Source organism: Topomyia yanbarensis, chromosome 1, assembly GCF_030247195.1.
Source record: "Topomyia yanbarensis strain Yona2022 chromosome 1, ASM3024719v1, whole genome shotgun sequence".
Taxonomy (NCBI): Eukaryota; Metazoa; Arthropoda; class Insecta; order Diptera; family Culicidae; genus Topomyia; species Topomyia yanbarensis.
In genome coordinates this window covers 178417700-178432677 of record NC_080670.1, presented here as the reverse complement: position 1 = coordinate 178432677, position 14978 = coordinate 178417700, and the positions used below count along the sequence as shown (strand labels likewise).

The 14978-nt window shown below is 32.1% G+C and overlaps 1 protein-coding gene across 1 annotated transcript in view; it reads left to right on the top strand.

The window, feature by feature from the left end:
* The window catches only part of LOC131683119 (tRNA dimethylallyltransferase), a 386042-nt gene extending 373536 nt beyond the window's left edge, over positions 1-12506 (top strand). Inside the window, exons 5-7 of the mRNA XM_058964939.1 lie at positions 3504-3607; positions 3688-3952; positions 12126-12506. Coding sequence (XP_058820922.1) covers positions 3504-3607; positions 3688-3952; positions 12126-12440 — 684 coding nt within the window. The 3' untranslated portion in view covers positions 12441-12506. The remainder of the gene's footprint in view (positions 1-3503; positions 3608-3687; positions 3953-12125) is intronic.
* Positions 12507-14978: the final 2472 nt, after the last annotated feature.

Sequence of the window (14978 nt, the reverse complement as noted above, 5' to 3'; positions counted from 1 at the left end):
AAATTTTTACTTTTTACGAAATGATGCAATTTTTACAAAATTGTGCTATTTTCACAAAATTTTGCAATTTTTCAGAAATTCCTAATTTTTACCAAATTTTGTAATATTCGTAACTTGGAATATTTTGTTATTGTAACATTTTTGCAATTTTTTACGAAATATAGCAATTTTTGAAAATTTTGTTTTTTACCTAATTTTGATATTTTTACAAAATAATGCAATTATTACATTCAAACATCTTAAGATCTTTTCTGAGCAGTTCTAATTTGAGTTTCGACTTCGTCTCATCAGTGCCGTAGCAAACTGACTTGGGAGCCAGTTGATGCTACATCTACAATAGGAAGCACTACTTACCTGTGTTCACAAAAAACAATTTCACGTAAGTGAAGCTTAGTAACAATCGAACAAAACAAGTGGTGCTTTAGATTTGAGATTTAGCATTTATCTGATGGCCAACTCGGCTTGCCATGATACTGATTAGGGTTCGTCGCGGTTACGGTAATTACCGCAACCGCGAGGTATTTACCGCACCCGCACCCGCACCCGCACCGCAAAATCTGCGGTGCGGTGAGACACTTTCTCCCGCAGATGCGGTGCGGGAAAGAGCTTTTACCGCGCGGTTTGACCGCAACCGCACCGCAAAAAAATAATTGATAAAGTGATAATTTTAATTATTCTAAATTGACAAACAGACTGCTATAATGAAAGAAAATCTAGCTGTGTCCGAAATATTTTGACGCTATTATTTTTATGACATATTTTGGACTAGTTATTTTATACTTCTAAGTAAAACTTCACAAACTAACCATTTCAAATACATAAAATACAAGATCCAAATAGAGACAAAATTATTACATCATTTAAAAACAATAAATTTATACTCTTAAATCCAATTTAAAAGTACATCACTTCTCTCGATTTCGGTTGGAAATCGTGGAATTATGAATCGTTTTCGATATCAATTTTTCAACTGTGAATTTTGACTAATTTAAAGGAATTAGAGATGAACTAATTATGCTGGGACTTAAACACAACCCAAAGAATATAATTATCTTCATCAAACCAAACGAATTTGGAGTAATTGGCAGTAAAGGATACAAATGTATGAAAGCGTCCAAAATAAGGAGGGGTCCAAATTAGGATGATTATTCTATCATTCGTTCATCAACATCGTATTTCTATCTTCTTTGATTGCTGTGTAAATTCAATGTGAATTTTGCTGCAGTCAATTTTATTGGACTCTTCCTTAAAAAGTATGCTACATAACTTTTCTTCGCGTACTTCCATTCAAATTTACTATATTTTTTTACCAAATTAAGTCCTAATATTTTTCAGTTAAGACTATTTTGTAGCTGTTTTGAAGCTTTTTTGCCAAATACCACATATTTTGACTCCCGTTCACTTCAATTGAAGTTTTTGCCATTGGCTCTTTGGGAAAATTTTAGTGGAAAGTACATTAAACACTAGAACTTTCGAACTAGCCTTTAGAAAATTACACTTCATACATTTTTAAAGGGAGCAATCTTAGTTGTTGAATGATAATACATCTGTTTCTTGAAGAATGCGGAAGTTACAGTTTTGGGATATTTTGTCCGTAAAATCCCCTATTTTTTAAAATAATTTCTGCTGTATGCTACAAATCGTGCATTTTTTGCAGTTTTTCTAATGTTCAATAATTCTGTATCGGTTGTGACCGGACTCCTGATTAGATGTAATGTATAGAGCAATTTTTTCGTCAAATATGGCGTCGTTCTTATTGATGAAATACAATATGTTTTTATTTCACTGTATTGGAATATATGCGCTACTATGTAGAAGTACTGGTATTTCGACTTTAAATTTTTTTTTGGTGAAATTCCTTTAAGAATGAAAAGTGGTCTACTACGTAAATGCAAAAATCATCCATTTCATTTTCATATGTCAAAAACATTGAAAATATGAAAATTTAAAGAAAAAAATATTACTACTATTCTTATTACATTTTTATTCCACATTTTTCAATTATCTGAAGGGTTGCTAAAATAAAAGTTTTCCTATTACTTCAGTAGAACGTTTTTGAATGTATAATGTTTGCCTTAAAATGTACGGAATTTCATTAAAAGAAAAAGCAAAAGTTGATTTTTTTCATAAACATTACATTCTGAGGAGTCTCTTAAAGTTAAATTTCGTGTGAATAAGAATAACATTTTATTATATATGGTTACACAAATGTACAATTTTTCAACACTATTTTTAAAACTATAAAAAATTTACCGCATTACCGCGCGGTGCGGTGCGGTAAATAAAGTGTGGTTGCGGTAAGCGGTGCGGTTCTATTATTTTTTTACGGTGCGAACAATCCATTTACCGCCCACATCCGCACCGCGACGAACCCTAATACTGATGAGACAAAGCCGAAATGCAGATTCCTCGACCAAAATACTATGACTTCAACTCAAAGATCAAGTCGCTAAACATGTCTCAAAATTAGTGCAAAACTATAAAATATGCCTTTGCATTTCCGGTCTGCACGCCCGACGCGCAATTTATTGTGTATTTTTACAGCTCCACGTAGAGGCTTCATATTCAAACCACCAAACTGAGTTCACGCCAATCTGGTTAACTCGACTCACCCCCCGGGTGGGAGTCATTCGCGTTACGATGGTGATGTGTTCGCTACCAGCACGCTTTGACACAGTGACACACTGATTGAAGATAAACACAGCTAACTGGCAGCTGCATCATCACCACCACATTCGTCATCAGCAGTCGTTGTTGGCAGCAGCGTGCAAAATGCCAACCAATACGTATCCGAAACAATGCGAATACTATTTTTTGCTCATTGTTGCTGGTTTTTGTAGGTTAGGGTCGGTCCAATAGTGACAGTTGTGAGAAGAGTGACACGAAAAAAAAACCCGTTAGTTTGCTGGTTGTTATTTTATTCATCCATTATAAATATTTTTTTCGCTTCGCGAATAGTAGGCGGTTGGACACGATTGCTGATGTGCAACGACTAAAGGTTTTATGAATGAATCATTCAGCCAACGAACCCACTATATTTACCAATTACTCACGCTGCGCTCGGTCGTCGCCGTCGTCGTCGCTTGGGAAAGCAATTTCATTCATGATTTCGTTGCAGCCGGCTGCCAACGACGACGTTGATGTCGTCTAGGGTATTCGTTTTGGCTCTAGTACTGCGCGTAGGTGGTCAGCAGTACAAGCAAGTTCGTATATTTACCGGTGAAACTGGCTGGAAACGTGGGATGTTCGGATCATGTATGTGGGTTGCTTCTAAATAATGGTACGAGATTAATTTCACTTTCATTTTATAGAAAACTTGTTTCTTTGTAAGCCGGCGCCTTTTCAATTCAAATCATAATTCAATTCGCCGATCGTGGGGACAAGCATTTTCGCTTTCAACCGCGTAGCGGTTGACATCCCTCCTACGGCGCCAACCTTTTTTTTCTCGTGATTTGATCTTAGCATGCATTGAGATTGAGACAGTTTTCGCTTTCTTTCAACAGGAAACGCTCAACGCCCGGCTGGACGCTCGAGTGGATGCGATGGTCGCGCAAGGCCTACTGGCGGAGATCCGTCTGTTCTACGAGCGCTACGTGAAGCCTTACGAGTAATGATTGTGCCTACCGATCAGGTAATATGCTGGGAAAAAGGTAAATTTTCACATGCCTTTCTCTGCTGCCGTTCTAGGAACAATGATTTTCATCGGGGCATTCTGCAGAGTATCGGTTTCAAAGAGTTTGTCGGCTACCTGGACAAGTACGACCGGGAGCATGATCGGCTCATCACCGAGTATATGCAGCGGGAGCAGCAGCTGCAGGAGGAAACGGTTCCGCCGGAGGGTTTGGAACTGCTTCAAAAGTGCCTGGATAATTTGAAGCTGGTGACGCAACGGTACTCCAAGAGGCAGCTTAAGTGGATAAATCATCGGTTTTTGAGCAATTTGCGTAGAGAGGTGAGGCTTATTTTTTATTGCGGTACCTTTTGGGTTTTTGATCTCAAAAAGTATTCCTCCCTAAATCCACCCAAGTGAAATTAAATGCGTTTTCTGAGTTTAGCCATGTCTCGTATAATACGTGACCTAGTTTACTAAATTCGAAAATGTTTTGACACAGAATGAATGGTTATTGGGAGACCTTTAAGAATGTTAGAAATATGGAATCTGAAAAAAGTCTCATCCACGAAGTTAGTGAATTATATTCGTCCAACACGGGTTTGTTCCTCCAACTGAAACATAGCGAACAGTTTGACTTTTTAATGTCTTCGTATCTGTCCACGATTTTCAAAGCCAGAAGCTTTGTGCTTCGTTTTTTTTCACCAGTACTATTGCTTTAGAAGGTCCTTGAAGAGATTCCTTTTAGCCATTACAAAAAGTTCAGGAGAGGGAATTTTTCGCTTCTTTCTATTGTTCCTTTTTAGGTGTCATCGTGGTCACAGTCGTTAAAGAACAAGATAGTAAAAAGAGTGCATAGTGGACGATCGCGTGGTTCTCTTTTGCATTTCAGCAAAATATGTCTTTGCGCATCTCTTAAGGGTGACCACACCATTGATCTCAACTTCGCGTGCAGGATCGTACACGTGGTAATCCGTTGTAAATAACCCATAGCAAGCAATATCATTTGATTATTTTTGGTGGACACCATACTCTTGATATTTCCATCACAGTCGAACATCGTTACATCTAGGCTTTTTAAGTCGTTATTTCTATTCTATGCGGCCAACGACGTGTGGCTATAACCTGCGGGGCTCGATATTCAATCTTAGTCTGCCTCGCTTTCGAATTTCGAAAACCTAGTATCGATTTCTTTTTAATTTTCAATTTCTCATTTTTGGTTTTAGGAAACCGATTTTCGCTTGTTGGTTTTTAATTTTCGATTTTAATTTATTATTTTAAATTTAAGTATCGTTTCTTATATCAATTTTTCCGTTTTCGAATTTCGATCTTGGATTTTTTGTTTCCTATTTTCGATTGCCAAATTGTGATTTTTAACTTTCGTTGTTTAGTTTTCAATTTGCAAATTTAAAATTTCAATTTTTGATTTTCGATTTTCAATGTCAATATTTTCGATTTTCGATCATCTTTTTTCGAATTGTAATTTTTGATTATAGATTGTCGGCATTCGGATTTTTGCGTTTCGAAATTCGTTTTTCACTTTTGAATTTTCCATTTTCCGTTACCAATTTTATGTTTTCAATTTCTTTAATTTATTTGATTAACCCTCCGAGGGTCGCGCAAATGGCTCACTAAACTAGCAGCCGCTGGTACTCTAAGACGATTTCGCTAGATTTTCAGAGCGGCGTGCACTATTTTTAATCATTATTCTTTTTGACTTTTTAATTTTTTTTTTTTTCAACTAGCGCGACTTCCGGAAGGTTGATAAAGTTTTTTCAATTTTTTTCATTTTTTAACCTTTTATTTTTGTGTGATTTTAATTTTTTAATTTTTCAGCATTTTTTCAGTTGGTTAATTTTCTTGAATTCCTTTAATCCTTTAATTTTTTTTTCCAGTTTTGGCATTTTTTCATTTTTTTCTAACTTTATTCTTTTAAATATTTTTAATCATTATTTTTTATGACTTTTTAATTTTTTTAATTTTTTTCTCATTTTTTTTACTTTTCATATTTTCTATCATTTTTAATTTCTTAGGATTGAATTTTTTAAATTTTTATAATTTTTTTCTTTGTTTAAATTATTTGGTTCTTAAATTTTTTGAAGCAGTTTTTTAAAAAGTTTTATATATTTTTTTGCAATTTTGGAATTTTTGTTTCGATTTTTTTCAATTTTCCATTTTTTTACTTTGTTAGATTCGAGTACTTGTTTTTCAATTTTTTGTTTTTTTTCGATGCGATTTGCTTTTTTTTTAATTTTTTCGATTTATTTGATTCTAATTTTTTTTGTTTAATTTTCTTCCAATTTCTTTTAAATTTTTCGAAGCTCGATTTTTTTATTTTCAGTGCACTAGCGCAAGTAACGGAAGGTGATTAAGTTTTTTTTCAATTTTTTCATTTTTTAACCTTTTATTTTTTTTATTTTTATGCGATTATAATTTTTTAAATTTTTTAATTTTTCAACATTTTTTCAGTTGGTTCATTTTTTTGAATTCTTTCAATTCTTTTATTTTTTTCAGTTCAGGCATTTTTTTTCATTTTTTTCTAGCTTTATTTTTTTAATATTTTTAATCATTATTCTTTTTGATTTTTTAATTTTTTTTTCAATTTTTTTTATTTTTTTCTAATAGCCTATTTTTTAAATTTTTTTATAATTTTTTGATTTGTTAAATTCTTTGGTTCTTAAATTTTTTAATTTTTTCGAAGCATTTTTTTAAAAAACTTATATATTTTTTTTAATTTATTTAATTTTTGCAAATTTTGAATTTTTTTCGATCTTTTTCAATATTCCATTTTTTACTTTGTTAGCAATTATTTCAATTTTTCGTTTTTATCGATAGGTTTAGTTTTTTTTTAATTTTTTCAATTTATTTGATCTTAATTTTTTATTTTTTATTTAATTTTTTTCCAATTTCTTTTAAATTTTTCGAAGCTCGAATTTTTTTATTTTAATAGTTTTTCGATGTTTTAAATTCTTTAGTTCTTATTTTTGTTATTTTTTCCCAATTTTTTATTGCTTGTCTTCAATATTTTTTTTATTATTTTCTATTTTTATTCATATTTCAAATTCTTTAAATTGTTTCTTTTTTTTCAATATTTTTCTTTTTCTTTATTTTTTTAATGTTTGCAATCTTCAGTTTTTTTAATTTATTTAGCAATTTTACATGTGTTTATTGCGTTTAATTTTTTTCAATGTATTCTGTTTAAAAAATCTCAATTTATTTTCTTTTAATTTGCCTTTCATTTTTTTCTAGCTATTCAAGAATTTTTAAATTTTTTATATTTTTATTTCAATTTTTCCATTTTATCAGTTTTATAAGTTTTTTAACTATTTAAATTACAATTTCGATATTACATTTATTTTACTTCAATCATTTAATTTTTTTTAATCTTTTAAAAAAAATTCCAATTTTTGACATACTTCAGTTTTTTTCTTATTTTTTTTTTAATTTTTTGTAGTTTATTTTAATTCTTTAATAAATCTAAAAAAATAATATCTTTTTAAATATTTTTATGCATTTTATTATTTTAATTTTTTTTATATTTCCAATTTCTTTTCCGATTCGTTTTATTTTTTCAATTTTTTTACCTTTTTTTTGTTTTTGAATTTTGATTTGTAACTGAAGTATTATTCTCTTCGATTTTTTAATTTTTTAGTTTTTAATTTTCTTAAACTTTTTTTTGTTTTTTGTTTTATTTCCTTATATTTTATTATTAGTGTATACAATCTATTGAATATTTTTAAAATTTTATCCGATTTTTCCTTTGTCTCGACGCATTTAATATTTCTCAATTCTGTCGATCTAATTGATTTGAATAAAAATTATTTTTTCAGTTTTTTGTAATTTTTTTCAATTTTTACTAGTTAATTTTTTTATTTCTTTTCATTGCTTAAATTTCCTCAATTCTTTGATTTTTTCAGTTTTGTTCATTTATCAATTTTAATTTTTTCAATTTCTTTGAACATTTTAGTTTTTTTTTTTACTTTTTCTATTTGATTTTTTCATTTCTTTCGATTTGCCATTGCTTTAAATTCTCAAATTTTTTGATTTTTTAAAAGCCCTTTGAAAAAAATTATTTGTTTTAACTTTTTTCATATATTGAAAATTCTTTAATTTTTTAATTTATTTATTTTTTCAATTTTTCATATTGTTTTCGATTTTTTTAAAATATTTTCGATATTTTTTTTGAATATTCATATTTTAAATACGCTTAGTTTATTTTAATTTTTTTCAATTTATTTAATCCTTTTCATTTTTGTTTAATTTTTTTCATTTTTCTCGATTTTGAAAATATTTTTGATGCTTGTAATTTTTTAAAAAATTTTTTTATGATTTTTACATATTTGACGATTTTTTCGATTCATTCAATTTTTTAAATCTATTAAATTTTTTAATTTTTTTCTCTTATTTCTTTTTTTCAGAGCGTTTAATTCTTTTTCCATTTTTTTGTTTTCAATTTAGTCAATTCTTTTAATTTTTTTTCAATTTGTTAATTTGTTTTTCGATTTATTCTAGTAATTCGATTTGTTCATTTTCTTTTCTACTTTATGATCTATGCTATATTTCACCCTAAGGAGGAAAATTTGGTAAAAACCAAAATTTCTCACTAGGGTGAAAATTTGTTGGTAAGAACCAGTCTTTGTACAGGAGGGCACAAATCCTTATTTCATACTATGTTGCGTTTCGGCTTCGCCTCTTCAGAAACCGACACTAACGTATTGTCGGAATAGATTAGCGCCGGCTTGACGCAAATCCCTTAAAACTAAAACACACTATGTGTTTCAATCAAACGACTGATCAAACGTGATGTCCCGTTCGAGCAGAAGTTCTGTTTATGCCGATGAGACACAAGTGAAGCCGAAACTTGTCTTGGCTTAGCAGGCCTATGCGAAAGCACTATGCTATATTTCACCCTAAGGAGGAAAATTTGGTAAAAACCAAAATTTCTCACTAGGGTGAAAATTTGTTGAACTTCTGCTCGAACGGGACATCACGTTTGATCAGTCGTTTGATTGAAACACATAGTGTGTTTTAGTTTTAAGGGATTTGCGTCAAGCCGGCGCTAATCTATTCCGACAATACGTTAGTGTCGGTTTCTGAAGAGACGAAGCCGAAACGCAACATAGTATACTTTATGATATTTTTCAATACATTGATCTTTATTTTATCAGCTTTTCAGTTCGTTCAATTTTTGATTTTTTTTTTATTTTTTCGCTTTGCTTATTGCTTAAATTTTTTCTACATATTCAATTTTTTGTTTTATTTTTTCAAATGTTCATGATCTTTTGTATGTTGTCAAAAATTCCAATTTTTCATTTTACAATGCGTTCATTTTGATTTTTTTTTTTCATTTTTTTCAACCTAATATTTTTTTTCATTTGTACATTTATTGTTTTCTTATTTTACAATAGTTATCACTTTTTTTTAAATTTGTTCTCTTTTGATTTTTTTCTAGTTATTCAATTTTTTAATCTCATTCTTTGATTTTTTTTAAATTTTTCTATCCTTTATTTTTTTATTTCTTGAGTTCTTTCAATTTTTTATTATATTCATTTTTTTCATTGCTTATTTTATCCAATTTTTTCAATCATTTCAAAATTTAAATTCTTTACTTTTGGAAAAGAAAATTAAATTTTTTTAAAGTTTTTACAGAATTTAAAAAAAACAGCTTGTTTTTTCTTTAATTCTTTAATAACCTTTAAAAATTTAATTTTCTTTTCCATTTTTTCATGCATTTTATTTTTTATTTTCTTTTTCGATTTTTTTAAAAATTTTCGATTGTTTTAATTTTTCTAACTTTACATTTTTTTAATATTTACAATTTGTTCAATCTCTATATTTTTTTAAATTTATTAAATAGTTTCATTTTTTCGATATTTCATTTTTTTTTAATTTTTTTAATCGTTTTAATTTTTTAAACATTTCAAATTCTTTGAAGCTTTTAAATTTTCTCGATATTTTAATTTTTTAATGTTTGCAATGTTTTGTATTTTTTAATTCTTTTTAATATTGTACATTTTTTTCAATTTAATAAATAGAAAACATTAAATTCCTGTTTTTAATTTTTTTATCTGTTGTATAACTTTTTATAATTTTTTGATTTTTTTCAGTTTGAATCTTATTTTTTTCATATTTTTATTTTTTTCTATAATTGTTAATTATTCTAATCTTTTAAATTTTGTTGACATTTTCTTTTTTTTAATTTATTATTTTATTCAATACTTTATTTTCTTTTTTTGTTTCTTTTCTTTTGATTTTTTAATTTTTTTCCATTTTTTAAGTTTTAAGAAAGGTTATTTTTGTTCATGCATTTTAATTTTTTTTCTATCTATTTAATTTTTTGAATTTTTTTATTTTGTTTTATTTTTAATTTTAAATTTTATTTTTTCTCACATGATTCTTTTTTTTATTTTTCCAATATTTTCTTTTTATTTAATTTTTTATTTTTCCATGCTAATTTGTTTATTTTTTGTATTTCTTGATTTTTTTCTTCGATGTTTTCTGTTTTTGGATTTTTGTTATTTTTCAGTATTTTTAGTTTGTTTAATTTTTCTCTTTCAATTTTTTAATCTGTTTGAATTCCTAAATTTATTTTATTTTATTTTTTGCATGTTTTCAATGTTTTGACGTTTTTAATGTTTTGAATTTTAATTTACATTTTTTTTTTCAATTTTTAATTTTTATTCGCATTTTTTAATTTTCGACTTACGATTTCAAATTTGAATTGTCGATATTCGAATAACGATTTCTAATTTTTGAAATTAAATTTCGTGGTTCGCGTGGTACTGTAATGAGGAGACTGCTGAGCGCAGCATATGAAGTCCCTCGGATTTTGTATATAGTTTTACTACTTTAATTTGTTCTAGTAGTAAACATAAAAGACAAGATAGCATTAGTTAGGGACGATCCATAAATGACGTAGCATTTTTAGTGGTTTTTAACAGACCCCCCTCCCCCATCGTATCATTTCGTCACAAAACTCTAAATACCCCCTCTGGTCAGGGTTGCTTATATACCCGCGCTGGACGCTGGTAATCATGTAGCTTGACGGCAAACCCTCCCCCACCCTTGTCACCGTAAAAATAAAAAAAAGATGTTAGTTAGATGAAACGGGTAAGGTTATCGTGACATCAGGTAATCCCCTATTCCCCTTTAAAAAAGCTACGTAGCGTGACATGACGCCCTATCCCCTGTCGTCACACATCATCACAAAATACAAAACTCCCCTTTCCCCATATAATGCTACATCAATTATAGATGGTCCCTTACGAAATTTGCGTTTCGATTTCGTTTCATCAGAAATAATCCGATAGTAACTTAAGACAGGACTAAGCTAGCGCCGGATTGACGCGAGTTTCAGAAAACGGAGACACAATTTGTTAAATTTTGTTTTTTTTTGTGTTTCGAATTCATCTCGTCAGTAACTAGCACCATCTGGGTGTCTAGTTAGACGATGTATCTAAACTAGCACCCAAATTAGCACTAGTTAAACACAAAAAATTCCAAACAGTTCACACGACATATGACGCGCAAAACGGTTTAGTCCAATTTTTATTGCATGACACAATTTGTGTTCCTGAGCAAACTCCTAGTCAAGCGCGATGTCCCGCAAAAAAAGAAGCTCATTTAAGCTGATTGAATCGACATATTTGGTTTGGTTTAGCAAGATGCACTATGCTATATTTCTCCTTAAAGGCTAGTTTACAGTTGGAAAGGTGTGTCACGGGATATGGGTCCCTGCATATTTTAAATGGAGCTCGGGATTTCAAATCCCGTTACGGGAAATGAATCTACACAAAAATGACAGTTTTCCTGAAGTGTAAACCCTACCGCGGGAAACATCACGGGATTTTAAAACTCTCCACACAGGAATCCGTCCGGGAAAAATTCAACACAAATTGTTTTCGACGGGGAAAATAGTATTTTATAAGGTTTGCAATTCGCTGCAAGTTTGATACTGTTTGTATTTTTAAGAAGCAGCAGAGTTTTTGGTTTGACAGTTTGGAGAGATCTCGGCGGGAAATGTTCCCTGATCAGATGCCGACGCAAATCCCATGGTCCATTTCACGAATTGTAAACTGAATTTTGGAAAAGAAGGATGTTTTTCTGCCGTGATTGAGGAGAGAGTGTCATAAGTTCAACTTCAATCCTAGTGCTTTTTGGCTTCCATAAAGATAAAATAAAGTGAGTAAATAAATGAATAAATGAATAAAAAACTAGCCTTAATGGAGAACAATTTAGGTAAGAACTATTTTTTTCTCCATTAACCAGAACAGAAATGCCCAGGAACGCAAATTGTGTCTTCGTCTACTTTGCGGGGAGTATAGTAAATTTTCACTACTTTTCCAAAAACTGAGCTCACGAATGTTCTATCAGTTACTGATTGCTGGGTTCAAAAACTATGAAAAACACTATACTTAGTTCACATTGGTAGAAATCTTTTAAATACTATAAAACTGCTTAAAATTGTTACAGTAGTTCACTGAAACGATTGCTAACACCGCTAATTTCACTATAGGTCCCCCCGATCTACGCCCTGGACACAACCGACGTCAGCCGATGGAAGGAAACCGTCTCAGTGCCAGCTCAGCAAGTGATCGAAACAATCCTTGCCGGTGAGAAACCAAGCCTAGAACCGCTGCCGAAATTGACCAGTCCACATGAAGGTCTGAACGAGGAAACATCCTTCCATTGTGCGATCTGCCAGCGAACCATAGTAGGCGAGTATCAGTGGCAGCTGCATCAACGTTCGAACAAGCACAAAAGGTGCCTCCAGAGTCGGCACAAGGCGGCCCGAGCTGGTAAATCGATGCCGACCACCGAGCAAGGGTAAGGCTGATTATTTCTTGTTGACTAATAAAATTTAGTAGGGTTGACGATGTAGCTATCGAGAATTTTAATATTTGTGCCGAAATCAGTGGTCATCGTACCTTGCTACGATTTTCTTATGGAATTTGGTCCACTGAAAAGAAAGTTGATTTTTAAAAATTTAAAATCGCTTGCAAAGAATTATTTTAATCGCGATGTTCGTGTTCAATGAACTAATTCCATAGTTAATTCGCATTTGTAAACGAGATGAAACCACAAATTCGATCGTTAGAATCACAGTTTCGAATTAATAATAGTCAATAGTAGTTTAAAAGTATAACACTATCAAAACCGGATTAGTATACAATATATCTCGACAAATAATGTACTTCACAGACCAAAATGTACACGCAAATGCTCAATCTAATCATAATTATGTAGCTTGTTCGACTAAAAACTGGTCAATTAAGGGCGGCAATTTTCCCATTGGAAAGAACGTGTCGACATGCGGTGCTTTGCTTTGCACCACACGCACCGCAGATATTTATGCTTGTCTTCCCCTCCCCCTTCCTTCCGTTCCAGTTATTATGCAACCCTAATTACACTAATTCTCCCATGGTGGTGCTGCTGTTGCGGTGATGGTTGTTTGTTTGCATAATTCATTATGGTTTGCATCTGTTGACACACGACATTGACGCGGTTTTGCTCTTTGACTGGTGCGATCCATTGTTAAGATTTACTATCAACGTACTATCTAATAAAGACAGTTTTGTAAATTTTCCCTCAGTTCAGTTATTTTATTATGTTGTGAAAGTTTTCGCCATGAAAAATTTCAAAGCCTGTGACTCCCAGTATTGCTGACGGTACTCACTCACCCTTGTGGGAACACAAATGCGTCGGACCATCTGGACAGAGATGAACAAATTCGTGATCAACGCTTACTATGGTTCACATTGCCACGGGAACGAAGTTAAAAGCTCCACTATGTGGTGAATGAGGTGAACTCTGCTCAGTAATCGAGGCCGATATAACAATTATCCAGGACAGGATCAGATCAGACAATCAGATATTGCAGGAGGTATATTTGGCATCAAGAAGTCGTGGATATATGCCGGATGTGTCATTCATCCCCTTGGACTAATGACCGCTTTATGACAGGCTAATGTGTACTAGCTAATGCAGCCTACACCAAACGTTACAACAGTGTTTCCAAGATTTTGCATCAATAATTGGCGCTGACACATGGGCTTCTGGAAGAGATTGTGTCGAACTATCGATACATGGCTGTACTTGTTTTGGAAAATATTTAAAAGCTATAACTTCGGAACCTGCTAGCCAACCAATTTCTGCACCACAATCGCCTAGATATACTAGTAGGTATGTGACAAAGGTCGACGACGGTTCAACACAATCAACGCCGCCGTTCCACTGGTCCTCGCAGTAGCAAATATCGCCCACTTGCCATAGAGTCGATGGATATGTAGAGGTTAGAGGAGGATCCGGAAATTGTTCTTGTGGTGATTTCGACCACTGGAGTCGTTCCGAGGGAGTTGCGGGAGATGCTGAAGGAACTAGCTGCTATCCAGTAATCGAAGATTTTCAGCACCTGCGCAATCGTTCCAGAGTTTTTGTGACTGGACGATATGCCGGTTCCAGAAGAGTAGACGAGTTATGTGTTAAATTTTGGAGAAAATTGTTATGTAGTTATGTTTACGTTACCCAAATAAATGTTTGAAAATACCGTAACAATACATACCGCGAATTTTCAGGTGTGGAGTTTGATATACTCCCAACAGGGCTTTCGCTGGCCCTGTCCGAATTGAACGATACCCAGAGCACTCAACCGCCCCATTTGCGGGTGATTATTTTGTCTATGTATCTGCTCACAACGTAGAGATAGATGGCGTGGTCAATGAGGGGAGTTTGACCGGCTAGCTTTTACTGAAATGTAGAATTGACTGTTTTGTGAATACCTTTCTTGAGCCGGTGAAAATAGAGTATTGCAAGTGGTTGAATTCTGTATAAACCGCTGGGCACGGAAAGGGGTCCATAACCTCAATCAAATTAATAGTACCGTCTTGGCGTCCTCCATACAGTGCAATGTGCAACAAAAATTTTGCAACCAAAACATATCTCATTATATACTAAAGCTCTTCTAAACATAATATTCAGTTGAACCCAATTTTAACTTCGCAAAAATATAGTTCGCAGTAATCGAGTGCAGGTAGATAACCATACTCTGTCAGGCCCCATGCAAAACTGACTCAGACATCGCTTCGTCAAGATCTTTCTCAGTTTTCTCATATCAAAGTTGGATTGACCTGCAGTCTTTGCCCAAGTTGTAAGCAATGGAATTATTGTTTCTATATGTATACAGTACCACCTAGCGGTGAAAACGTACGCTTTGCACAGGTTACATACCTCCACCACGATATTTTTGCTACTTCTGTGTCGATACCTATCTGATCGTTTTCTGTACGCACTATCCAAGACACCGTTAGCTGATTTCTTTTTAGGTGGAATTGATTCCTTCGATCTCGCCCATGTCTCCTTTAAAAATCTC